The sequence below is a fragment of the Pyrus communis genome, chromosome 1, assembly GCF_041283825.1.
Source record: "Pyrus communis isolate YQ-2024b chromosome 1, ASM4128382v1, whole genome shotgun sequence".
Classification (NCBI taxonomy): Eukaryota; Viridiplantae; Streptophyta; class Magnoliopsida; order Rosales; family Rosaceae; genus Pyrus; species Pyrus communis.
This window is the reverse complement of record NC_142565.1, coordinates 7,358,993-7,385,151: the sequence shown is the minus strand read 5'-3', so window position 1 is coordinate 7,385,151 and position 26,159 is coordinate 7,358,993. Positions and strand designations below refer to the sequence as shown.

At 36.2% G+C, this 26,159-nt stretch overlaps 4 protein-coding genes and 1 non-coding gene across 6 annotated transcripts; 2 read left to right on the top strand and 3 right to left on the bottom strand.

The window, feature by feature from the left end:
• Window positions 1-2,118: 2,118 nt before the first annotated feature.
• On the bottom strand, window positions 2,119-2,748 carry LOC137719735 (uncharacterized). Its single transcript, XM_068458768.2, has one exon. It carries the CDS (start codon window positions 2,746-2,748, stop codon window positions 2,119-2,121), a length of 630 nt encoding a protein of 209 aa, XP_068314869.2.
• A 3,013-nt stretch (window positions 2,749-5,761) lies between these two features.
• Window positions 5,762-5,833, bottom strand: TRNAP-AGG (transfer RNA proline (anticodon AGG)). The gene has a single exon. It is a non-coding gene; the product is annotated as a tRNA-Pro (tRNA).
• Window positions 5,834-6,169: 336 nt separating this feature from the next.
• Window positions 6,170-8,373, top strand: LOC137720943 (uncharacterized). Its single transcript, XM_068460068.2, has 2 exons — window positions 6,170-6,305; window positions 7,518-8,373. The coding sequence occupies exons 1-2, from the start codon at window positions 6,233-6,235 to the stop codon at window positions 8,168-8,170; spliced, it is 726 nt and encodes a 241-aa protein (XP_068316169.2). The 5' UTR covers window positions 6,170-6,232; the 3' UTR covers window positions 8,171-8,373.
• An 8,032-nt stretch (window positions 8,374-16,405) lies between these two features.
• On the top strand, window positions 16,406-17,512 carry LOC137719734 (uncharacterized). The gene has a single exon (XM_068458767.2). The coding sequence runs from the start codon at window positions 16,469-16,471 to the stop codon at window positions 17,270-17,272; it is 804 nt and encodes a 267-aa protein (XP_068314868.2). The 5' UTR covers window positions 16,406-16,468; the 3' UTR covers window positions 17,273-17,512.
• Window positions 17,513-18,942: 1,430 nt separating this feature from the next.
• On the bottom strand, window positions 18,943-24,255 carry LOC137720246 (protein REBELOTE). 2 transcript variants are annotated; one of them, XM_068459286.2, is made up of 13 exons: window positions 24,008-24,255; window positions 23,547-23,610; window positions 22,906-23,014; window positions 22,753-22,804; window positions 22,552-22,652; window positions 22,323-22,388; window positions 21,659-22,189; window positions 21,193-21,495; window positions 20,705-21,028; window positions 20,397-20,603; window positions 19,838-19,927; window positions 19,665-19,757; window positions 18,943-19,476 (listed from the first exon to the last, which is right to left on the bottom strand). In XM_068459286.2, exons 1-13 carry the CDS (start codon window positions 24,117-24,119, stop codon window positions 19,204-19,206), a joined length of 2,325 nt encoding a protein of 774 aa, XP_068315387.2. In that variant the 5' UTR covers window positions 24,120-24,255; the 3' UTR covers window positions 18,943-19,203. The 2 variants fall into 2 exon arrangements, with proteins under 2 accessions (XP_068315387.2, XP_068315388.2); XM_068459287.2 differs by having other exon boundaries at window positions 23,547-23,607; window positions 24,008-24,254.
• Between the last annotated feature and the right edge of the window lie 1,904 nt (window positions 24,256-26,159).

Sequence of the window (26,159 nt, the reverse complement as noted above, 5' to 3'; positions counted from 1 at the left end):
TATTATTTTTGCTTTTGGGTTTGGTACCTAATTTATTTTTATTGCATGCATGATGCATGTGTAGTGGGCTTATTGAAACTTTGTGCACAAATGGCCAGTGGGTAGATTGAAACTTAATTTATGAAACTATGTCAAATTTGTGTAGTGGGCAAATTAGTAGAAATAACAAATTGGCAGTTTGGGCCCAAAAGCATAATATGTCAAATTTTAGCCCAAAAGCATAATATGTCAAATTTTAGTCCAAAAGCCCAAAAGCATTTCGGGATTCCCGATTTGTCCCGAAATTCCGAAATTATTTCGGGATTCCCGAAAATTGGGATTCCCAAAAATTTGGTTTGGGATTGGTATTGAATTTGGGACTCCCGAAAATTTTGGTTTAGGAATCGGGACAAGGGTTTCGGTATGGGATCCCATACCGAACCACCCCTACAAAAATCTCTCTAACCACAATGTTATTTGCTGAATGGATTTGAAGACTTTGTGATTTGGAGTCAAATTTTACTTCAATGTCAAATTTATTTTTAATTCATTTTAATAGTGGGTTCTTTATTCTACTAACATTTCAACTAATAAAAATTTTATTTTAACACTTTTTTAATAATTACAACTATTTGAAGCTCAATTTAAATAATAAAATAACATTTGATAATTCTATTGGACAAATACAAAATTTGACATACAACTTCAAATTATCACATCAACCATCAATTGTACTTTGACTCTTATAATTTGACATTTTGTTTGACAAAAAAAAACAAAAAACAAAAAACAAAAAGGACTAAACTCAATTTTAAATCTTGTACAGATATTAATCTAAACTTTATTTAAGAATATAAATGTTGGCATTTAAATTTAAGGCTAAATAGCCAAAATGGTCATTGAGATATGCATAATACATCACTTTGGTCTCTGATATTGAAAATCAATAGAAATGGTTTCTGAGATTGTCCACTATCCATCATTTTGGTCATTCCGTTAAAAACTCTTTGAGCAATTTTCAAAGTTTCGTAACTCAATCGTTTCTTAACCAAATTCAACCTATAATATATCAAAATGAAGATAGGAAAGTGTAGAACAAGATTATACCTATTTGGAAGCCCAATGGTTTCTGGAGATAGCCGGAAAATAGTCTCAAAGTTGACTGGTCCGCGAAAAAATTGGAATACTTGCCGAAAACTGGGTAAACTTCAAATGTTCATAACATCTTCAATACTCAACGAAATCGAGTTATTAAAAAAAAAATCATACTTCTCGACGAGACGAAGAGAATGATACCTTTCTTGATGGCTAACTCGTTGTATTTTGGCCATAAAACGGCTCGAAAGTGGCTAACTTGAAAATGGTTAGCCACTTTCGAGCTATTTTCAAGCTAAACTACGATGAATTAGCCATGAAGAAGGTATCATTCTCTTCGTCCCGTCAAGAAGTATGATTTTAGTTTTTGAATCACTTGATTTCGTTGAGTATTGAAGAAGTTATGAACGTTTAAAGTTTACCTAGTTTCCGGCGAGTTTTCCAATTTTTTCGCGGAACAGTCAATTTTGAGCCTATTTTCTGGCCATCTCCTGCAACCATTGTGCTTCCAAATAGGTATAACATTGTTCTACACTTTTCTATCTTCAGTTTGATATATTATGGGTTGAATTTGATTGAGAAACGATTGAGTTACAAAGTTTTGAAAATTGCCCAAAGAGTTTTTAACGGAATGATCAAAATGATGGACGATGTATAATCTCAGGAACCATTTGTATTGATTTTCAATTTCAGGAACCAAAATGATGTGTTATGCATATCTCAGAGACCATTTTGGCTATATAGCCTAAATTTAATGAGCAACATTTTCGGATCCTCTTTGTGAAAATCCTAAAGATCTTCAAATTATGTTCGTTCATCATTATTGTATGATCAGTTTTCGTCAAATATTATTTATATTTAACTTTAGATAAAATAATTTAAAATAATTTTTAGCCGGATGAACATTCAAATTTTGAGGATCTTCGGGATCTTTACAAAGTGGAGCTCCTCATTCATTTAAATCATCCTTCGTAGTCCATGACTTGGAACCCACTAATCCACGTCTTAAGTCCAAGTTCCCCACCCCAACCAAAGACGACCCATTCAGACACGTGGCACACAACCATGAGTCACCTTAGCCAACGCGCCGAAAAAGTGGAACCGACACCTCAGCGGCCTCATCAGCCCCCAGTGCCCTTTCCCGGATCCACTCCTCCCACAGGCTACACTCGGCTGCTCTCCGCCGCTTTTCACCGGAAACATCGGCGCCGGAGCGCGCCGACTCTGCCGCTTCCTAATCTCATTCATGTCCATCTCCGGCTGGTACTTCACCAATCCTATGAACACCTTGTGCTTCCGCGAATTGCTCGACTGCTGGTGCAACCGGCAGCTCCCAAAAGCCCGCACCAGCTCCGATCCTGGTGATCGGTGCGAGTAAGCGTGGGAGGGAGATGAAAACTTCAAGGATTCGGATCGGGAGAACAATGGGTTTTCCAACAGGGGCTCCTGGGTCCGAGGGGGAATGGGTTTCCCGCAAAAAAAGACGTCCACGGGGATGTATCTCCGGATCGGGTCGACCCGAAATTCAAAAAGGTCGTCCGGGGCGGAAGAATAAGAAGCGGAGATTATGGGGTTCTCTTCCGATTCGCCATTGTCGTCGTGCAGCGGGAGATCGCAGAGGGAAAGCGCATCTTCCTCGACTTCTTGCTGCTGGGAATCTGAGAAAGTTTCCATCTTTGTGATCTGGGTAGCGGTGCGATTGATTTGTTTGTGTTGTTGGTTGCGTTTGGTGATTAGGGGAGAGCATCTGTGCGTGTATATATATGGGGTGGGAGTGGCGACGTAGCGTTGGTGGTGTTGGTTTTGGAGCTTCTGGATGAACAACAACTTGGTGACTTGAGATTTTATTGAAAAATAAGTGGAAAAGGAGATTAAGGGATGTATTAAATTATAATTTAAGAGGATTTTAAAAGATAGATTTGATGAGACTAGTCGAATCCAAATGGACTTTTTGAGGATTGTGGTGGATATTTTTGTAGATTTGTATGGATTTTCAGATATTTTGTTGTCATTTATCTAAATAGTTTCTTATATGTTTCCTTTTAGACATTAAAAAACTAATATATTGGCGGAATGCAATATGGTCGTATGCTCATTAGACCCAACACAGTAAGATATTATATAAGTATTTGAAGGGAGACCGGAAAGAGGAGGTGCCGGTGGTGGTGGTGCTGATAGGAGGGGTGAGCAGTGGGTGCCAGGGTGTGGGTTGGTTAGGTAAAAAGACGCCGGTAAGGTTTGGGTGGAGAGAGGAGGAGAATCCAATGAAATCTTTGGGGAATGGTGGGTTCTTCGTAAGGTCAAATCTTCTGCAATGAGTGTGGCTTATACGTGGCTTCAATAATTGTCGGAGACATGTTTATAAACTTAATTTTTCTGAATTTTGTATTTATAAACTTAATATGTGTCAAATAATAATTAGAATTACAGAAAAATCACATTCATTTTAGATGCAGAAGATTTGATCTCGTTGTTCCTAACCTAGACATATGTATTTTTTATCCTAGAATCTACTAAAATCCACAATTTAATGAAACCTACCTAGATTTGCATACGGATGCTTAAAATCTACAACAATATTATTCTTATCATTTGTATTATCATTTATTAAAAAGATAGTACAAATAGATAGTAAGTATAACATTGCTCTAAAATCTTCAAAATCCTAAGAGTAATGTTAAACTTACCATTTATTTGTACTATCATTTATATCATCTTTTTTATAGAGGTAGAGCCACCAATACGTGTGGATACATTAGAGAGTGAATTCATTAGACCAACTCCAATGGTGAGCTAAAAGTCAAATTATCCCCCAAAATTCCCCCCCCCCCCCAAAAAACCCACTCTAACCTAAGGGCAAATTTTGGACTAAATGCTAAATGCTAAACCAATGCCAAATTTCCCCCAAAATTTAGCCCAGAAATCGGAGTGGACTCCACCCAATATTTATCGGAATTTAAATTTTTTTAGATAAAAATGTTTATAAAATTAATTTACAATGGTCTACATATTTATTTTTCAAAAAAAAAACATAATAATAATTTAACAAAAAAAAAAAAAAGCATAAGTTCATTCTTTAATAATCCCGGGGCTAAAATTTTAGGTTAGAACGGTTGAAGCAGAAAAATTGTTTCTAGGGTACAAGCTAAATTTTATGGGCTAAAAAATTTGGCTTTTAGCCCAACCATTGGAGATGGTCTAGAGGAATGATATAAATATAAGAATAACATTTTCGAAATCTTAATTGACCACACATAAATTTATAAACTTAAAATTCTAATTGACTATCTTAAAATTTTAATATTTTTCAAAATTCTAGTTTGACAACACTCCGGTAGTCCGAAATCCATCAAAATTCTAATTTGACAACATCCCGAAAGTTCGGAAGAGAAGTCAAAAGAGAAGAAAATGGTTAAATCCGACTAAAAAGAGAGAAGATGTCACATCCCGGCCCGGGGCGGATCACTTCCCGGCCCGACTCCACCACCGTAGCACGATATTGTCTGCTTTGGGTTTACCATTCCCTCACGAGCAACTTCCCAGTGGGTCACCTATCATGGGATTGCTCTAGCCACCTTCTCGCTTAACTTCGGAGTTCCTACGGAACCCGAAGTCAGTGAGCTCCCAAAAAAGCTCGTGCTAGGTAGGGATGGGAATATACATTTAAGGATCACTCCCCTGGACGATGTGGGATGTTACAATCCACCCCCCTTAGGGGCCCGACGTCCTCGTCGGCACACCACGGCCAGGATTAGGCTCTGATACCAAATTGTCACATCCCCGCCAGGGACGGATTACTTCCGTGGTCGACTCCACCACCGTAACACGATATTGTCCGCTTTGGGCTTACCATTCCCTCACGGTTTTGTTTTTGGGAAGCCAGTGAGCTCCCAAAAAGGCTCGTGCTAGGTAGGGATGATAATATACATTTAAGGATCACTCCCTTGGGCAATGTGGGATGTTACAATCCACCCCCCTTAGGGGCCCGACGTCCTCGTCGGCACACCACGCCCAGGATTAGGCTCTGATACCAAACTGTCACATCCCCGCCAGGGACGGATCACTTCCCTGGTCGACTCCACCACCGTAGCACGATATTGTCCGCTTTGGGCTTACCATTCCCTCACGGTTTTGTTTTTGGGAACTCACGAGCAACTTCCCAGTGGGTCACCCATCATGAGATTGCTCTAACGCCCTTCTCGCTTAACTTCGGAGTTCCTACGGAACCCGAAGCCAGTGAGCTCCTAAAAGGCCTCGTGCTAGGTAGGGATGAGAATATATATTTAAGGATCACTCTCCTGGACGATGTGGGATGTTACAGAAGATGAATTGGAAGGTTGTTTGTCTAGAAGGACTAGAAAGCCCCCATGGCGGAGGGGACAAACCGAAAGCTTACTTTTAAGATCGTAATTAACTACACATAGATTCATAAAACTTACTTTTAAAATATCGTTTAAAATTCTGATGGACTGCCTTAAAATTTTAAGATCCTATAACTATAATTTGACAACACCCTGGAAGTCTGGAAGAGCGGTCAAAGGAGAAGAAAATGGTCAAAACCTAGGAAAAAAGAGAGAAGAATATGAATTGGGTAGTTGTTTGTCTAGAAGGACTAGAAAGCCTGGTGGCATAGTGAAAAACCCAAAAGCAGGAAGATATTGAAGGAAAAAAAAAAAAGGAAAGAAAGGGGGCATTCCGAGAATTGAACTCGGGACCTCTCGCACCCTAAGCGAGAATCATACCACTAGACCAAATGCCCGATGATGTTTCGTAACTGCACTTTATTCTATTTCACAACAATTATACAGGAAGGAACATTACTATATGGATAAAATTGCATGAACGACCTTTTGATGTTTTTGCTTTTATGAAAGTTACCACATGAATGAAATTATTTTACAGCAATTAACTTATCAAACTTCACAAGGGCCCATCAAAAATGGTTATTGTGAAGTTTAAATGGATGCCATCATGCCACATTGTAACACCGCCTGAAATTCGGGTGGTTAAGTGTAAATAATTCAGTTGAGTTCGTAAAATCATGAAATTGGGAAAGGTTGAAGTCCATTTGTGCAATTTTATCTTTTTGGGTCGAATTTCTTTTGCGGTGTTAAACCCTGAAAGTTGGTTTTATTGGTAGCTCGGAATCGAATAAAAAATGACGAGAGCGACTCTCTTTCAGTTGCTGCGATCACAGTCCAGACATCTCGCATCCTCAAGCTTCCGCTCAGGTTCTTCTCCCTTCCCCTCTCTCTCTCTCTCTCTTAAATTTCTCTACCGATTTGGGGTTTAGGGTTTAAGATCTCTCTCTCTCAATTTCATTTTGCATTTCAATTTAATCGAAATAAATGACCACTTCAAGTTGAAGTGCATGCTCTACCCAATTGACCACTTCAAAAGAATCAGAACAAGCTCAATTTCCCCATATTTATTTCTGATTTCAGAGACCATTTTCTGGATCTTCTTCTACTAAATTAGTAAATTTGGTAAAAAGTTACACACATTTGGCTTGGCTTCTGGTTTTGGCAAATTCCAAACGGGTTTGTTGGCACCTAATTGAGGTTTTTGCTATTTTCTGGGAACCCTTTTTCCTAATTCAAAGTGTTTTTCGTGTTCCCCACATGCATGTTTTCTAGAAATTGGACCGCTTTCGGTCTAGGTAGCCGAAAATCAGGTTTTGTTAGCTTAATTACTATGTTGGAGTGTATTACTGCTAGATTCTAACGCAGTTTTGGATATGGTGACTGTCGATGCTGTTCTGCTGGCAATCTTCAGTTTCCCTTTTTAGCTTTTTCTACTATTGTATCAACTGGTAACTTTAGTTTTCGATTAGTAATTGATAATGTTTCATGGAGAAAGCTTCCGTGATAATCATATGATTGATCGCAGTTATTAATCTGCTTTTTTCTCTTTCAAGTGAAGCTTATGTGAATATAGGGGATAGAATCCATCTTCGCTCTCTTGAAACATGGAGAGAGGGCAGCATAGAAAACAAAAACGGCTCAACATTTTATTAAGATCTCCGGAGACTCCCATATATTCTCATAGTTAGGTGCTTCAAGTTGGTGAAGCGTTCTAGTAGTGCCGAAGCCCTATGTTTTATAAATTGTTAATATTGAGCTGTTTGCGTAGCAAAGTTGTATTTGATATGCTAAAAGTGTAACTTCTGTGTCCTTGGAAGCTAGATCAAGTTCTACCCATGAGATTTTGATGTCATTGTTTTAGTAATTTGCATTGTCTTTAATGCGTGCTCACCTGAAAATCCCCCCCCCCTCTCTCTCTCTCTCTCACTCGCTTGTTATTTCTTTTGCATGTTCCTCACCTTTCCAATTCTTTTGTTCTGAATTCTTTTTCTATCCAAAACTCCATCTTCCATCTTTTGATTTTCCTCTCCTTTTATTTATATCTGTCACTATTACTGATGGTAAAATGTTTTTCTTCAGGTTATCAGCCGTGCAGGTCTGCAGCATGGGCTGCTAGTCTGAACACTGAACTGGGTTTCAACTCTGGCTTCGAGATCAATTCTTCACAGAAAAGATGGGCTTCTCATGCCACAACAAGAGAAGATGATGGCAAAATCAGCATTGGACCTCGCAGGGGTGGCGAAATTGGGGAAGATGAAAAGGACTCTGGGGTTGTTTACTATGGCCCAATCTCATCTACTATCAAGAAAGTGAAACTTCTCTCGCTGTCAACCTGCTGCCTTTCTGTATCTCTAGGCCCTGTGATAACCTTTATGACATCTCCAGGTATGAATGTGATCTTGAAGGGTGCAGTGGCATCTTCAGTGATATTCTTGAGTGCTTCTACCACAGCCGCTCTTCACTGGTTCGTGACCCCATACATTCACAAGCTCAAGTGGAAGCCTGGTTCAGATAGTTTTGAGGTGGAAATGATGTCATGGCTTGCAACATACATTCCGAGGACGATTAAGTTTTCTGATATCCGGCCAGCAGAAACCAATAGGCCTTTTGTGACTTTTAAGGCCAATGGAAACTTTTACTTCGTGGACGCAGATCATTGTCATAACAAGGCTTTGCTAGCAAGACTGACCCCGCAGAAAGAACCTCGTGAGTCGGGTTTTAAGAACTTATGATCATGTGATGCCTAGTGTCGGAAGTTTTGCTCTTTGTGGCTGAATTATGTTATAGAAATCGCGTATTGCAATGAGATTTTGTGGCACGTACCGCTTTTTTTTTTTAGACACCGACACTGGTTTCGGGTACTTTGGATTAGAGAAATAATTGATATTTGCTTAATATGATTAGTGTGCTCTGCACTGCACACCCCATCCCCATATCTGAAGCATTATCCTAAGTTTCTCGTATTTTGTTTGATATTTTTGGTGGATTATAAAAGCATGCTTAAAGAGTTCGTCTGCTTGCACAAATTCAGCATTCTACACTGCAGACTGCAGAGATATCCTTTAGGATGCAATCTTGCACACTATAAATCTGAGAAATCTCCATTAATTTCTTCTTTTGCTTCTGCAAGTTTAGGACCAGAAAGCCTTATGCGGTAGCTCTCTTTTTTTCTCACTCTTTTTTTTTTTTTTTTTTTTTTTGGCATTTTTTATGTTTTGTTTTTTCATTTGATTCAAGTATTTATATCCGACAGAAAACATTGATTATATATTTAAGTGATGGAGCAGCCATATCACCAGTAGTCGGGCTATACTCATGCCACGTTAGAGTTTTAACAGATTTATTAACAAAATGGACAAAAATTGGTAAAGTGAAACAAAAATCGAGTCACAAAGTGCAAATTGGAGAAATTTGAGGCAAGATAAAATCAAAGTAAAGTTACAGGGTTGTACCAAAAAATAAGCTACAAAAGAAAAAAGATACTACATTTTCAGTTACTTCTACTCAACTCATATTTTTTACATGTGTAATGTAATTTTGAATGCTACGAGCACTCGATGACTAGGATGGTTTCACTTAAATCCTCACTTTACGTACAAGACAACCAGAATGATCTGAAGCTCTAAGTTCAGTGAAGAAGCAGACTCGTCAATGACAAAGAGAGAGGATATGTTGTTGCAAAACCCAAAATTCTTATACCTCCAAAGAAATTTACATCGTAGAATTCAAAAGTTTCGTAGTTGTAAGGAAATTTACGATGATGTGAGCAACCATAATTTTCAAAGAGCATAAAGAGAAAATCTTGTGTCATATATATTGAAAATTCACGCAACCTGGATTTTCTCGTTGAGGCATAGACTAATGGTATAATTCAACCTACCATCGAACTGAAATGTTGAATTAGGTTTATTTGGGAATAACTATTCGTGTGTGATGATATCATCATCAACACGGGCCATACTGTCTTCAAAGTGATCAAGCCGGGCAGCGAAGAACAACTTAACCTGTTGGAATATGATTAGAGCAACTCCACCGTGCTAAGCCCTAGGGGGCTTATTTATAAAATAATCCATTCGGTGAACGGTAACTATCTTTTACATCTTCACCCCTACACCTGGTAATAGGTAATAAAATAATAATATTTTATTTATTTATAAAATAATATAAAATAATTTTATTTGTAATTTCGAATAATATTTTTAATCGTTCTTGTTGCGCCATGTGTCATTATGCAAAAAGAAATTTTTTTTTAATTTTTCAAAAATAAAATTTCGGATTTTTATTAATTATTTATTCACATAATTAATCTCTGCCATTGGATTAAAAATTTTTTTGAATTCCAACATCCCAGATTATGCCACGTGGCACAACGGTAAGCTTTCATAATTTTAAACTGTTTATTTTTTTTTTAATTTATAAAGCCGAATAACATGGACCGTTGATCTCAGATCTAATGTCTGAAATTAATGACAGTTTGAATTTTTTTTGTTTACCGTTGGAAATCCAACAGACGATGAATTGCCACGTGGCCTCCAACGGTAACATTGCACAAGCCTACGCCGCGGGCCCTAGCGTTTGAAACTGGTCGGGGACGCGCCCCCACGCGCACTTGTAATGCACACAGCTGACTAAAAAAATATTAAAACCAGGTTGACGTTGCCTTGATGCCAGCGTTGCATCATACCCACCTCAGGCTCTCGGGCCAGCGATTCTTGTTGGGCCTCTTGCTCAGGCCCGCTCCTGTGCAATTGCTCGGATGGGCTGGACATGGTTGCTCAGGCTACTGCTCTTTGTTTTGGGGCATGTCGCTGGGGCTACTCCACATGGTGGATTTGCTCTTATGATAACATGGTTTTCATAATGTGTAATCATGTGTGAAGGTACACCATAATATTGGTGTATTAATATACATATGATTATAGTGAAATAAGTTAATTAATTAATAAACGAAATAATATATTTATTTATTTATTTAATTCTAAAAAGATATGAACAGTTGTATTTCAACATAAAAAGTTTTAACTTCTTTTGAACAATACAACTCCTCCAGAAATGTTATTTCCATCTCTATATATTTGTCAAGTTCTTTTCTATCAGATTCATTCAATTTCATAATCATTCTCTATTCATATCCTTCACACCATATTGTAATCGATAGTCTAAACGACATCCGTTTTCAATCCTATGAATTTCCATCATAACCTTCTAGTGGCTAGCTATGACCACCAAGGCTTGGTGGGAGATGATCACTTTATTACACGCTTTGCACTTGAACAAGCGTTTGTCGATGACCCAATTGGCCTCATTGTTGTCGAGTGCCACCCCATGCAAATTAGAAATCATGGTGTTCATAGGTTTCTTCATTCCTCTTATTTGCTACTAAATATATTTAGTTTCGTCCAACATCCCATTTAAGATAACTCGATTTTACTATTAAACATATGTAATTATTGTGTACGTAAAATGCTAAATATTTCTTAAGCATTTTATGGTATATTATCGAAGGCGAGACAATTTCCTATCAAATTGAAGCTTGAAAGAAATGAAATATGTGCCTAAAACAAAACCAGTTCACGTACATATTTGTGTAATGGTTTGTCATACATATTCTAATGTTACCATGTCATTTCTTTAAAATGAGTCGGAGCCTAGAACAAAATGTTGTGTGTCATACATGGAACATGATTTATAATTAGTGATATTTTAAATTTAAAGATAGTCCTCTGTATCGTATATACGGTATATTCATTATTTTTGTTTCATTATTTAATTCACTGACAACTATAAATAGAATATAAAGGTAATTTTTACATTTCCAAATACAATCTTCTCATTTAACATTTCCTGCACAATTCAATCAAATATGACACACAATGATGTTTAACGGATGATAAACATGAAAACGATGAATATTTGACACAAAAATTATGAGTCATTACTAATTATAAAACAGTAAACAATTATCCAACCAAAACATAGCTAATAACAAGTCTAAACTCCAAATACAACAGATTTAAAACGACACAACATAAATAAAAGAGTTGTTAACTGACGCAATAAAACCTGCCACCGCCCGTCGTGGCTCATTTTCATCGTAAACCTATCTTTCCAATCCTCTGGAAGTCATGAAAAACAAAATAAAACCAATTAAATAAAACAAAATCACTTACTTTCCCGTCAAAAAGGAAAAGTAGTCGGGAAACTTATCAACCACTCACAAATGGCCAATCCATTGATGGCTTCGACCTTTGTTTTCTATTGACACAATCCTCATCATAATATATTAAATAGAAGTTATAATTTTGTAAATAGATAACGAAAAAAATAAAAACCCCAACAACTTAGTCAATAGTGTCAACCGTGGAATCAGACCTGTACTTAGAAGTGGCGCAGATGCAATACAAGACATATTGTAGGGGACCGGGCCCTCCCACTTCTATACACTCTCATCATCTTCTACATTGTGCTATTACGATTAAATTACGTTAATATTTTATATTAATTTTTTTATAAAATAATAAAATAAAAAATAATAATAATATAAAATATTAACATGGTTTAACCGTGATTGCATAAATAAAAGAAAATAAAAGTTTATGAGAAACGAGAGGGCAGAAAAGGGGCCAGATCCATATTTCAGGGATTATTGATGGACCACACATGAATTGTTGGCAGGTTGTCTCTGCGTGGCCACTGCTGACCGATCTGACCGATCTCCTTCCCAATATTTGACTTGGAAACACGATATATTCTAGCTGTCTTCTGGAAGTAAGGCATGCAGACAAATATTAGGCTAGGCTTGGTCACCAAGATATCTATGGCTTCTACGCACATTGCTTCTCAGTGTGCATCAATGTGCATGCTTGGACCACACCTGCTAGAAGCCTAGAATGTATATACTAGGATTGATAAATGATTTTGTTGTCGAAGTGTTTCGATATCCCAATATATTCCTAAATTTAACGGAAAAATAGATAGAGTTAATGAAAATGATCAATAGAACAATACACTGTTAAGTTTGAGAACTAAAAAAACTAATATGAGAGTTCAAAAACTAAAATTAAATTAAAGATAAAATTCAAGTACCATTGCTACAATTAAGTTTAGAATTCCCGTATATGTTTTATGCATTGAAAGAGATATTGGTCTAGAAAGAAGGGGAGTTGATCACAAAATTTTGAGTACTTGAATAAATTCATTTAACCAATTGACATACAAGCTCCTTGTATTTAAATAACATATATGTCACATGAGTAATGCTAGGGGGACCAAATTTCTAAACAAAATTTTGTAAATCAAATAATGTGGATGTTGATGATTTGATTACTACTTAAGTGTTGATAAACGTGACACATTATTTGGTTTGCAAATTTGGTTTAAAATTTTGATCTCCCTAGCATTATCAATGCCACATATAAATCCCCAACAATTACACAAAATATGCGCATTTATTAATTTAATCATGTAGGAGATTATACATCTAATATTTTCTTTTTTTCTTAAGACATTTGTACATGTTGTAATATCAGGTTCCTTACCATATAATATGAACCCTAACCTAGACTGCGTTTCAAAACAACGTTTGAAGCGACTGAAGTACTAGCAAGAATACCTTGAAGACCACGCAATGAATGCAGAAGTTAACCAGTAAACAAGTTAACCAACAAATAATTAAACTGTTAGCTAACGGCTTCACTGGGATACGATGCTGCTTAATCAAAGTTAATTTCATTCCTAAACTTGACTAGTCGTCCATATTCCTTCTGATTAGTAGCTTTGGACTTCCTATGCATAAAGAAAACAACGACGAATCCGACGCAAATTTGTTTGACGATATAAGATGTTACGACTTATTTGGACTTTGATAGTTGAATGGAATATCTAGTTTTTGCTTTTTGATCAACACGTCTTTGAACCCTCTTCATACATTCACACAATTTGCCATATCTTCTTGAACTATTAAACCAAAAGGAACCAATTGAGCTTTCTTTCTAACAACGAGATTTGGAAAAAAAAAAAAAAAAAAAAAAACGACGAGGTTATTGTAATAGTTTCAAACCCTCATTCCCCTTAATAATAATAAATTTTTAAAAACAACAAAACTTATTTGAGTGTCACGGCTACATCGTCACATAGTATTACTAATTTAAATTAATATAAGCTGACAGCATAATTGGTAATTAAAGGACTTTGAGTATAATTTATTAATAAATACACATGTTATAAGATGAATCGTTATTGTGTAATACCACATGACGGTGTGATTGTCACCCGACACACTAGAGTAAATTCAAAAAGTTTGTTTTTCCCCTTCCTAAGACCTACTCCAACCCTTGGAGTAAAACTCAAATTTTAGGTTCTAAACTTACCCCAACTTGCTCTAACCCTTGGGGCAAATATGAGTTAAAACTCAAAACTCATTTCTATGCCAAATTTAGCCCAAGATTCCCCCCCGGGGTTAGTGGGGGTGGCCTACCATATATGTATATATTTTTTAGTTTTATATTTATACATTCATTAAATCCAACGGTTAAGATCTAATTTGATGAAATTCAACGGTAGAAAAAAATATTTAACGGCTAAAGTAATTTAAAAAATATATATATTTTATGTGTTTCATATTTTTTTCATAGTGTTTAACGAGTTTCATGGTGTTGTTTAGTGATTTTACAATATTTGTCAGAATCTAAATATCTTTATGTTAAAATGTTCATAAAATTAAATTATGATAGTCTACATAATTTTTTTCTATTAAAAAAGTTACTTTAAGAAAAAAAATTAGCCTAAATTCATTTTTTAATCTGAGACTAAAATTTTAACCCAGAAGGGTTGGAGCCAAAAACCGTTTTTAGTTTAAAACCTAAATTTTATGAGCTAAAAATTGTATGTTTTAACCCAAACGTTATAGATGGTCTAAGGAGAAAAAAATGCTATGATGATATTACTGGACATTGTTTTGACCTTAACTGACAAATTTTGTTCGAGAAGTTGAAAACAGTGTTTAGCTAGATCGATTTTCATTTCCCTCCATAAAATGTGGCATTGAATATTGATTAGGCTACTTGACTACATTATAGATCATTTTTAGTGCTTTGAAGTATGCCAAAAATCTGGAATTCGTATTTTACTATATACGAAGGAATTTAAGGTTCTACTATAAATTTAATTGGTTAAATAAGGAGTAATCTAATTTGTTTGTAAGTTCATACATAGTCTCTTTAGTAATATGAGATTTATTCTCAACACTATACGTTACAAATACAAGTCACACATACCCCTGAACGGTCCTCATATTATACCTTCATAACATATAATAAAAAAAAACTAATTAAAAAAATCTCATATTATTCTCTATCAATTAATGTTATAAGAGTGAGAATTCTCGCCTAATCCTTTTTGTGACGATATTGAAAATCTTCAAATTATATCCATTTATTGTATATCGTGCGGTCATAAATTATTGTAAATTTTTTTATTTAAAATTGAATATAAACAGTACTTGACAAAAACTGACTACACGATATATGATAAACGGATGTGATTTGAAAATCCCCGAAATCCTCACAATGAGGATATAACTAGAATCCTCTCTCATGTTATAGTTCGTGAATATATTATGGTTTTATTTTATTTTTTTTGTTTTCTTGGGTCACGGGTGTCTCCCTTCTTAGGGTGCATTATTATTTAATCAAATATCCATATTATAAAACGAAAATTAATATTATAAGTTGATGAGACCATCTTACAAAAATTATATATTTTAGTTAGAACACATAATAAAAAATAATCTGCAATGATCTCTTCGTAATTTAGTTATTCCTAAGGAATACATGATCAATCACTTTTGAATTTATTATTAAAAATTAAAATTAAAATCTTCAGGTAAATGATCATGATTTTTTAATTACCAAGCAACTAGAAAATCAACACATAAGCTCCTAAATTTGATTGTATTTCTTTTGTTCATGTTTTTACATAAGACAGATTTGTGGCAGATAAATTAACAGATTTAGAGTATAAGCATCCTTGAATCGTGTTTGGCTTAATTTTATGGGAATTTTAACGAAAAACTTTTGGTACTGTTCACTTTAACGAAAAATCATATTTTTACATTAATCCTAATACTATTCACTTTACTCTTTATTTTTAAAACTCAAAATTTTTAAACCTTTTTTTATTAGTTTTCCTTAATTTTATTCCTTTAACACTTTAATAACTTTTGTATTGGCGCTTTTCTATTTTATTTTATCTTAAAAAACAAACAAACCATATATATCATCATCTTGGTATAGGCTAGCTACGTAGCCTCCACCTCCTCTATGTTGACCCACAAGGAATAAACCACGCGGTGACAAGAAAAGCAGCCCTCGCATATATAAACAAACACAAACATCCAAACAAAGAACCATTGTTTCCAAAAAAAAAAACAAAGAACCATAAGAAAATATCATCCCACTGAACCCATCTAGAAGACTTCAGTGCAAAGTCCCCACTCTCGACCTTTTTTATTTGGGATAACTGAATTTGTAGATAAAATTTTATAAACTAAATAGTATAAAAGTTAATAATTGAATTATTACTTATGCGTTGATAAACGTATTTATTCGTATTAATAACGCATTATTTGCCTTGTAAATTTTATTTACAAATTTAATTTCCTAACATTATCGTTTTTATTTATTATTTTCCACACTGCCTGCTTTTCTAGAAGAGCAAGTAAATTCAAGAATACTGTCACACAGTCCTATTTTCTTACGTGACTTTCCGTCTGACTGGTTCTCCTTTAAACCTTTTATTTATTTTTTATTTATAATCCACTATTTTTCTAATTTCTTTTGTGGCCTTCCATCTAGAAGCCATCCCTGTCAAAAGTTCAAAACTTACCCCACAAAAGGCTCAAAGAATCCCAATTTAATATATGAACATGCTCACTAGTGATCCTCTTGTATATATTTGGGTTCTTCTGGCCCTCTCTCTTCACAAACCACAACAAATCTAGCTCAGTAGATAACTGTTCGACGTCCCAAAAAATGGTTGCCCTAGAAACCCAGCAAAACCCAGCTCCTCTAGGAGAAAAGGAAGAACAATTCCAAAACCAAGATCCCTACGAAGCTGAGGAAACCCTATCTTTGTGCGATCTCCCCACACACAGTGACTCAGCTCATTGTGATGACTTCTCCAAAGACTACCAAAGCTCATCGTTCGACCGCGACGAAGACAACTTCTTTGAGTTCTTCAGCGAGGATTTCACCGCCTCGACGTACCCAGCAGAGAAGGACATAATCTTTTGTGGAAAACTCATACCTTACAACAAAGAAGCACCAAACTTTGCAGCAGAGAAAGGTCATCAGAAGATCAAGAGCCAAGAAACCGGAAGCAACGCGAGAAGCGTCAACTTTTCGAAGAAAGGATTTTTTAGGTCGTGGAGGTCTTACCCCTTCCACAGGGTAACCAAACCCTCCAAAACGGCCCAGATTTCGAAGCCGGAAAGTCCCACACCGACAAGTTACGGAAAGTGTGAGGTGAATAAAGTGTCTATACTTTCCAAAACGCCGTCGAAGTCTAAGTGGTATGTCATGATGTTTCAAATGGCGAGGTTTCCGTCGGAGATGGAGCTGAAAGACATAAAAAACCGGCAGAGCCGAAGGAGCCCTTCGACAATGTTTAGGTCCTTTGATGAAGAGAGTGATGAGATGGCCGGGGCTAAGGGTGATAAGGGAATTAAAAGTGATGGTAATAGTAGGACAAGTTGGTTGTGGGGGCTGTTGAGGGCGGCGGTGGGGTGCGGCAGCCCACATGCAGACGCCGTTGTAAAGCAAGGCCTTCTTTATTAGCTGGTGTCAGTTTAATTCGAGTTGCCGAATTTAGAAGCTTGATTGGTGCTCAGCTCACACGTGTGGGATTTCTTAGGTAGCCCAGATTGACCTTGCAATCTTAATTTGTGGCAGTGATGTAGGGACATGGTTTTTGGGATGTTCATTGTACTATACACATGGAAAGGATAGGAGAATATTATGAGGAAGCATTATAAGATAGTGACTTATATAATCAACCACATTTTTGCAATATTAGAATCCTACATTTTGTAATTTTATTTTTTTGTAATTGGATGAATAAATATGACTAATTAGAACCCCATAACTAAGAGTATGATTAACATTACATTTGTTTTGTTGTCTAACAACGGCGATTGAGTAGGAGACTTAAATCAAGGCAGTGTGTTCGCTCTCTCGCACTCAAGTTTTGAATACCAAATTTTTACGAATTAGAGTAGTTTATAATATGGTATTGTTACAAAATTGGTGATTGACATAATCCGGCTGAAATACTTGATCCGAGGGTCATACTATCTGATGCAATATCATGGGTTCTCTTCATTCATCTTCTCGAGCAAACGAATATAGGGCTGAAGTACTTGTTCCGGACAAATCGAGGATCTCGTCGAAGCTTTAGTCCCGCTGCATGCTCTGAGCGCTGAAACGAGGTTTCGCCCCAACCAGGCGGTTATGAAGAATCGAACCCAGACATTAAACAAAGAATTCTAAAGTCTTAGCCACCGAACCAACATCTCATAGTGCCAAAGACAAAATCGTGATCGACCAATGGTTCTAAAAAACGCTAGTCAGCCGGCTGGCTTGAGCCTAGCACTTAGGCGGTGGCCTATGAAGATTAGGCGGATTTAAGGAAATTTATTATACATCGTATAAATAAGTTCTTATTTATACTTAAAAAAGATACATATTGTATTGGGAGACATAAATTGCAAAATAAAATGAACTATAAATTGTAAAGTATTAAAATATATTGAGAACATGAGGAACAAACATATGAGTGTTCATTTGAGTATTCAACAAAGTCTCTTACATTTTATTGAAAAAATAAAATGCAAAATGAAAGTTATCAATTTTTTGTACAAGTGAGAGTCGCAACCTAAGCAGCTTATGCAGACGCCTAAGCAAGTCTAGGCGCCCTTTCTTAATTTTCAAACGCCTAGAAATTAATCGAGATGGTAGCCAACCGCCTACTATCTAAATGGAGTCTAGGCAGCGCTAGGTCAGAATTTTTAGAACAATGCCTTGTACCTCTATATAAACAGAGATGAAGGAAATAACAATGCGTCTTGATAATTTTTTCTCTTGTTCCATAGCTTGATTGAAGGATCTGGCTCTAAGTTAATACTTTAAAAACAGACTTGATGCCCTTAATTTAAAATTAAACAATATCTGCAAATGTGTGCCTAAATACACATAAATACTTGATTTATTATAATAATTTCATAATAATTATGTACCACAGATTGGTAGTGGTATTTCGTATCGGCGTATAATTTATTTACGCCAAGTGCCAGCCTTCTTTTCCTTTTCTACTTTGATTTTTTATAGAACCAAAGGCTGCAAGGCAATACATACATACATACATATACGAACTTAAGACATCGTCCAGTATTTGGCATTTGGCATTCGGAAGAAAAACACCGTTTTTAAAAAGCAATAGAAAAAAGATATAACAAGAAATGTTTTCTCATCAGTAATGGGAGTCCACCTCTGCATGCATGTTGAACAAAACTTTCCTTATAACATTACAGGCAAAGCAACAGCCTACATGTCTTTGTTGATATAGGGAACACTGACCTAATATGTCTGTTCTGCAATAAGATATCTATAAGCTTAAATGAGTACATCAAAACTGGAAATGATTACCAAAAGAATCAAAATTTGCTCGGCGAATCTGATGAGGGTTCACGAATTCGTCATTTCAGAACGATTTACGATTCAGACTTTTCTTCTCTCCTCATCTTTCCTTGTCTGCCACCATTTATAGACGCATTGGCTTTTCTTTTCCCCGAATGTTTACCATTGGCACCTGCCTTGTCATTTTGAGGCTGCTTTCTTTTCTTTCCTTGGCTGCTGCCATTAGTAGAAGCGTTGGCTTTTCTTTTCTCCGAGTGTTTACCATTGGCACCTTCAGTGACCTTGTCATTTTGAGGCCGCTTTGTTTTCTTTTGTGTTTTCTTGTTGATTTTCTCCGCTTCGGAGAACTGCATCAAGTACCACAACAGGAATTAAAATTTAATGAGTTTGCTAGGAAAAGGTTGATTCTGACTGCCTTTACACCTAAAATGTCATCGTGCAATAGCTAAACTACCCCCATAGTTAACATTCAAGGTGCCATACCTAGTCAATCGAAAACAGTAAGAACGCAAAAATAAGGTTAAGTATGTTGCACCTTTTCAAATAGAGCCAAATCTCTGGAAGTAGCCTTGTCGATGATGCTTTTATAATATTGTGCAAACGGAGTATTGCCACTGTGCTTTTCTAGCTGCATATTGACCATTTAACATATAAAAACAAGTTGCATTCGTCAAAGTCAAAAAAATAATGACCATGATGGCTGCAAACCTGGAGAAATGATTCTACAGATTGTTGATCTTTTGGTGAAAAAGGCACCTCGTCTCTCTTCTTCCGCACAAATTCAATGTTTTGCTCCACCTGCAGTGCAAGCAACAGAACCTTTTTGTCACATCACAAAGATAATTCCTAAACACATTAACTTGATTGCCAGCCATGGAGGCTGAGGAAGCAGCTTATTAACAATGTTGGGGAGTTTGCAAAGGCCAACAAAGGAACCATTACTGTGTCACTGTCTCAGACATTATTTTTCATATGATAGTTTTATTTGAATTTGCATCACAAAAACCGAGGAAATTATGATTTTTTTTACGATGGATGCCCCAGACACACAATAATATTAGTACATCCTGCATTTAAAGACAGCCCAAATAGTGGGAGTCCAAAGGGTTCCCATTTTTATTGAGGTCCGACCTTCAAGCAAATTTTCTACTCAAGACGATGCTAGGAAAAGAGACCTATGTCTCCGAGCGTCCCTATATCTGGAAAATAAATTCGTTTTCAAGGAGACAGATGCAAGTAAAAGACTAAATCTTCTATGAGGCTGTACCTGATCAATAAAGCGCTTCACTATACGCTTGAAACTCTCTATAGTAGTTATTTCATGGAACTTCCTCAAGCGAACGAGGGGAATAGTCGCCAGATCAGGAAAAGAAATATGATAGCTCCACTGAGAAAAATGCGCTGAAAGCAGCTCGAGAACAGATACAACACACTGTTCTTGAAAGTTCCTTGATTTTAACCAATTCTTTGGAAACTGCACCAAAAATACGTACCAACAATAATAAATCAAAAGAGCAGACTGCATAACTCAATTGTAAACACACTTTTCTATCGGTAAAGTTATGAATTCCTAACCTTTACAGAACACATCATATTGGTGTCTTTTCCAGGTTTACCAACATCCTTGCCAATTTTATATTCCAAAATATCCACCACTAAAGAGGCAATAGGAATAAAAATTCCTGAGGAAGATGAGAGCTGATTCAACCATTGAATGCATTTGACTCTTAAAGGCAAATATCTAGGTCCAGAAAACAAGACAGCCACTCCGTTTATAATCTGAATGATCATAAAGAGCAACGGCTGAAGATCATAATCAGGTATGTTAGCTGATATAAACATGACCCATAGATCAATGCAATTTGTGTATTGCCAACTGCATATCTTCTTGACAGCTTCCTGGCCATAGAAAATCAGGGAGAACTTCAGTAAGTATCCGAAATACCGCAAATTCTTATAAACTACACTCTCACACACATAAACAAATAACTTGAAAGAGGAAAAAGCTCAAATTTCAGAATTTAATTAAACAAGCACCAATAGGATTGAATTAATGACAACACCTTCTTCTTTGTCAGCAGACCCTGCTTCAGTATTTTAGAAAGTTGCTTGATGGACACCATTGCTTTACTAGATGCTTTCTGCAGATCCACAGAGCATAGCTCAACAAAGGAGTTTCTTAGAAACTGTACGTGTTGAAATAGAACAGGCTCCATAAATTGGCAATGACCAATAAATGATTTATATGTGTTAATAAAGCAGGTGTCAAAGCAATCAGAGCGAAAAACAGAAGCCACATCGCGTATGATGAAAAAGGATAGAGATGATATAGTTCCTTTCCCTGTTGCCCACAGATGAACAGCAATCTGCAGTTTCAAATAGTAGTGTTAAGCATGAGTTGCACGACCTATATAGTAATTAGTAAGTAAACAAGCACGATGATGGATAAAGCATCTGTATACAGAATGATTTGGTGATTTATATAGATAAATTGAGTTTGAACTATTTTTTTCATTCATTTAGAAATACCTTGATAAGTCTGCGGAGCAAAGAAGGGAAAGCAACAAAAAATGTCAACGAAGCTCTGATCCGTGCTAAGGAGAAGGCCAATATCTCAGATTCATTATCCTCATTCAGCAGTAAAAGGGTACTCCTCAAATATGATTTTATCAATGGCTTAAGAGTATTCCATTTTGAATTCTTGCTTAAGTCCAAACTCTTCTCTTTCTTGGGATTGGAGCTTGATATGCCCATTCGCCCCCTAAATATATTATCAGCCTCATTAAGCATGAACATTAATATCTTGCAAAAGGTTTCACTGTTCTGAATTCCACAACAAGAATCAGCATCAAAGACCCTGGTTGATTCAGCTCCATAGTGGCATGCAGCACGGTACCCATTTAATAGACTAGTAAGCGCAGGCACACTTTGGTGCTCTTTGACTAGTTGACACAAAGAATCAATGGCAGAGCTGGTCAACAACTTGCTAACGTGAGTGTTAACACCATCCACATTCTCTGGCTGCATATCATCCTCGCTCATCTCATCCTCATCGGCATACTGCAACATGCACGTGCATAATCAGGAGAAAGAAGAGACATCAAACAGCCAATCCTGCAATATAAAACACAAATGTACTGCTCCAAACAAAACTCAAAAACTGAAGCTAAACTTCACAATAGATATAACTTGCCTTTTTGTTTCTGAACTGTTCAGATCGCTTATGATAGCCATCAAGAAAGTTAGAAAAATCTGGGTCCTGAAAATTTTCCAAGCAAACACGATCATTAAAAAGAAAATGAAACAATTTGATGGGAGGTGGAGAAAGATAGTCAGTAGGTTGAGCAAAATGCGGTGGTAATTGGTAAAAGAAACAATCTTCTTAAAAGCATGAACTTTGAAGTAATAACCATGACCATTACCTTTTCCTTCAATTTGTCTAATTTTTTCGTTTTCTTCGCAAGTTCAAGTTGAATTTCCCTGTTCTGCACAGATAAATCACTACCACTACTGCCAAAATTTCCTGCATATAAATGTCATAAAAATGTAAAGGGGAGAGGAGAAGAGAAGAAAAATTAATATCGGAATGATACCAAATCAACAGATGGCAATAATGACCTCACCTTCTTGTGAATTCTCAGTTTCACCATGAGATAGATGCAGATCACTTGATTCCTAATCATACATTGAAAGAAAATAAAAATTCAATCAAAAAAAATATCCCAGTAAAGTGACTGAAGCTAAGAAGAGTTCCCAGGAAAATGTACTTTCAATACCTCTGAAAGATACCCATCACTGTCTGAATCATCTCCAAACACATCATTCTCATCTTCACTGAATATCGCATCAAGAGGAGTGTCTTCTATGTATTCTCCTTCAGTATTTCTGAGAACAAGTTTTTCAAATTAGCATTTCCGTGATGATGGTATAACACTACAATGCAGTTAAGGTAAACTACAAAATGAAAGTACATAGTGAAACTGAAAAACGCATTGGCTTCATTTGTTTCAATGGAAAACAGTTCAACAGGAAAGTTTTCTGGATGCAAAATATCCTGATGCTTATTTGACATGCAAAACATTTCATGGGAAACATTTCCTTAGTTTTTCTTCTTCTTCTTCAGGAAATGCCATCTTCGAGGAAGAAAAGTTTTCTGGCAGGTTAGAATGTTGGATTGAAGCCTTGAAATCAATAAAAACATTCTCTGATTTTCCATTTTCCCTCAATGTTTGACATATATCTATTATTTTTCTGGAAAACGTGGTCTCCAAAGCTCAATCCTCCTAACGGAAAATGCTAAACGGCAGAAAAATAAAAACTAAAAAAAGAAGCGAATAAGATACAAGTAGTATAAAGAATGGCATTCAAAAAGTATATGTTCTAAATCCTGAAATGCGAAAAATGCCCCTCCTCGTACCTTGCATTAGACAACTCTACTGCGTCCCTTTTCTGTTCTTTACCGCCATCTTCTTTCCCACCTTCTGCAACAATTGAATTAACATATTTCCACAAACAGAAATCAGAGAAGCGAGAAACAATCTCCAAATACAAAGAAATCACAAAAAACAATTAAAACCCACAAAATTAAAGAAAACCCAAAACTCCACGCATTCAAAAACTAAAACTTTCACAAATCACAATACACACGCCATATCCCACATAAAATACACAAATTATAAACAAAATGTAACAACAACCCAAGCAAGAACACACCAAAAGAAGCAAGTTCCAAAATTTTATTTATTTTCTACTCAACCCAAGTTTCAAGCTTTTAATCAGTAGGCCACATGGGTTTGTTGTAGTTGTAGAATATATATCTATATATATACATACAGTTAGAGAGAGAGAGAGAGAGAGAGAGAGAGAGAGAGAGCATACTCTTGGAAGTTCTCCTTTTGTTGAACTTGGAATTCAACTTGCGATTTTTTCTGAGAACGGACTGGAGATTCTTCTTCGAGAACTTCCTTGCCTTCTTCCCCAGCTTGCCCATGGCTCTCTCTCTCTCTCTCTCGTCAGCCTGCAATGGAGGAAGGAAGCTGCGTCGTCGTTTTTCGTTAGGCGCCTCAAACCGACGCAGGGTACGAGCTTCCCTTCGTTTAACCTGATTTCGGCTTCCCCACACCCTCAACCCCAAAACGCTGTCGTTCTGTTGAGCTGAATGTCCGAGACCGGCCCTTTAAAAAAGGCTTACACCTTGGGCTGAGGCCTGCTTTAACTCGCCCAAGAAAATGTGGGCCTACCTTAAGATTGTGGCCCTTTGGGTGGCTTGAGTATTGGAATTTTATTGACTCTTGATTTTTCATGTGTTTACTAACACGTATAAAATAAAAAATTGTGTGAATTACGTGTAAAATTTGTAATCGAATCTCTGAAAATTCAGGAATTAAATCAACTAGATGGCTAGTTGAACATTCCTTGTGCTACCCTAATTTATGATCCAATCCTTTAGAACAAGTGGAATTCGATTTTGGAATTAAGCACTTCCTTTTGATTATGTGCCATTGCCCTTCTTTTGCTGTTACCTCGGTAAAACGGGTGAAAGTGCTCAAAGTTCATCGGCAACGTATTTATACGTGAAACTGTTATTCATCTCAACTTTTTTTCCGACCTATGTGACACATCGTATGCACACCACATTATTGCATTTAAAATTTAACAGAAAATGCCGTCTAAGTTGGAAATAAAGAAGTTTGTCAGTTGACAAATGTGGTGGTTAAATTGTCAGTTGAAAGCTCCAACTAATTAAATCAATTGAAGTATCACAAAGTCATATCACTCGAGCGGAGTGACGAATACTCAACGTGCACTCCAAATTCAGACTTTCATAATTTGGCAAAGATAAAAATTAAGGGAGTTAACGAAACACTTTCGATACTGTTTACTTTTCCTTATAAATTAAGCCTCATGACTCATGTCACACATGTCAATGTTGAAAACAAGTTTATTCCAAGCTTCCAACTTTTTTGTACAAACTGATATTAGGAGAGACTGATTGGAACAGAACACAAAATCTCAATGCTGCAAATTCTCAATGCATGAATAAATGTTTTAGTCACTTAAATACAGAATCTTAATACATGAATAAATACTCTTCGTCACTTAAACACAACAAATTGGAATCTAAAATAGCGCATTAATCAACTTTTATATACACCAGGTGGATACTGATCGTGTGACTATTAGGGGACGAATGTGTGAGGGCATTATATACAATTTCCAGTGGCTAGCATTCATTTCTCCTACAACGGAGCACAACTTACATAGTACGAATACATCGTCACGTGCCATTCAGTATCAATGAAACAAAGAAATATGAACAAAAACTTACACACGTCATTGTTTTATGGGGAAAACAACTATGTCGGATTTTATATAAAGAAAATTTCATTTTTAGGGGATAATTCATATTTTCAATTATTTTTAGAGAATAAAAGTTAGAGGTGTATTCGTGTCATACAAGTCATTCTCCTCCTACAAATGTACAAGTTTGTAAATAATTTAAAAAGGTGCAGCATTAATGGTTCCACCAAATGATGCACTCATCTCTTTAAGGAGTGTGATATCCACACACCCATTTTTACTCTTCACACACCCCTTATTGATTTTTGTAATTTAACCTTCTTCAATTAATTCGATCCGACGGCCGGAAATTAAGAAGATGTCTGAGAAGTGAAAATGGGTGTGTAGATAACATACCCCTCTCTTAAAATTCTGTGTAGTGGTGGCCTCACCAAGTGACAAGTGGCTACCAACCCTTTATATAAAGAAACTTTAACCTAAAACGGATAATGTAGTGCACAACTGCTAGGGTTTCTCTGGACACTATGTTACATGCAACTAAAGACTGCACAAGGTTTGTCTTCTTTTTCTTTTTTCTTGTTTTATGTATTAACTATCATACATACGTAAGTTTCAGAAAGTGACTTTGATTTGTTATAAAGGGAAATAATTAATTTAATTAATTAGATCGCCTAATCACTAAACCAGCCTCGTAGTTCCCTAACCACGGCAATTTTCAGAGTTTGGACTA

What these genes read in the sequence shown, in the direction of transcription:
- LOC137719735 (XM_068458768.2), bottom strand. Translation starts at nt 2,748, where the DNA reads ATGGAAACTTTCTCAGATTCCCAGCAGCAAGAAGTCGAGGAAGATGCG.
- LOC137720943 (XM_068460068.2), top strand. Translation starts at nt 6,233, where the DNA reads ATGACGAGAGCGACTCTCTTTCAGTTGCTGCGATCACAGTCCAGACAT. An exon ending in ATCCTCAAGCTTCCGCTCAG is followed by an intron (nt 6,306 to 7,517) that starts GTTCTTCTCCCT and finishes GTTTTTCTTCAG; the next exon opens with GTTATCAGCCGTGCAGGTCT.
- LOC137719734 (XM_068458767.2), top strand. Translation starts at nt 16,469, where the DNA reads ATGGTTGCCCTAGAAACCCAGCAAAACCCAGCTCCTCTAGGAGAAAAG.
- LOC137720246 (XM_068459286.2), bottom strand. Translation starts at nt 24,119, where the DNA reads ATGGGCAAGCTGGGGAAGAAGGCAAGGAAGTTCTCGAAGAAGAATCTC. An exon ending in GTAGAGTTGTCTAATGCAAG is followed by an intron (nt 23,015 to 23,546) that starts GTACGAGGAGGG and finishes ACTTGTTCTCAG; the next exon opens with AAATACTGAAGGAGAATACA. An exon ending in CTGTAGAATCATTTCTCCAG is followed by an intron (nt 19,758 to 19,837) that starts GTTTGCAGCCAT and finishes GTCAATATGCAG; the next exon opens with CTAGAAAAGCACAGTGGCAA.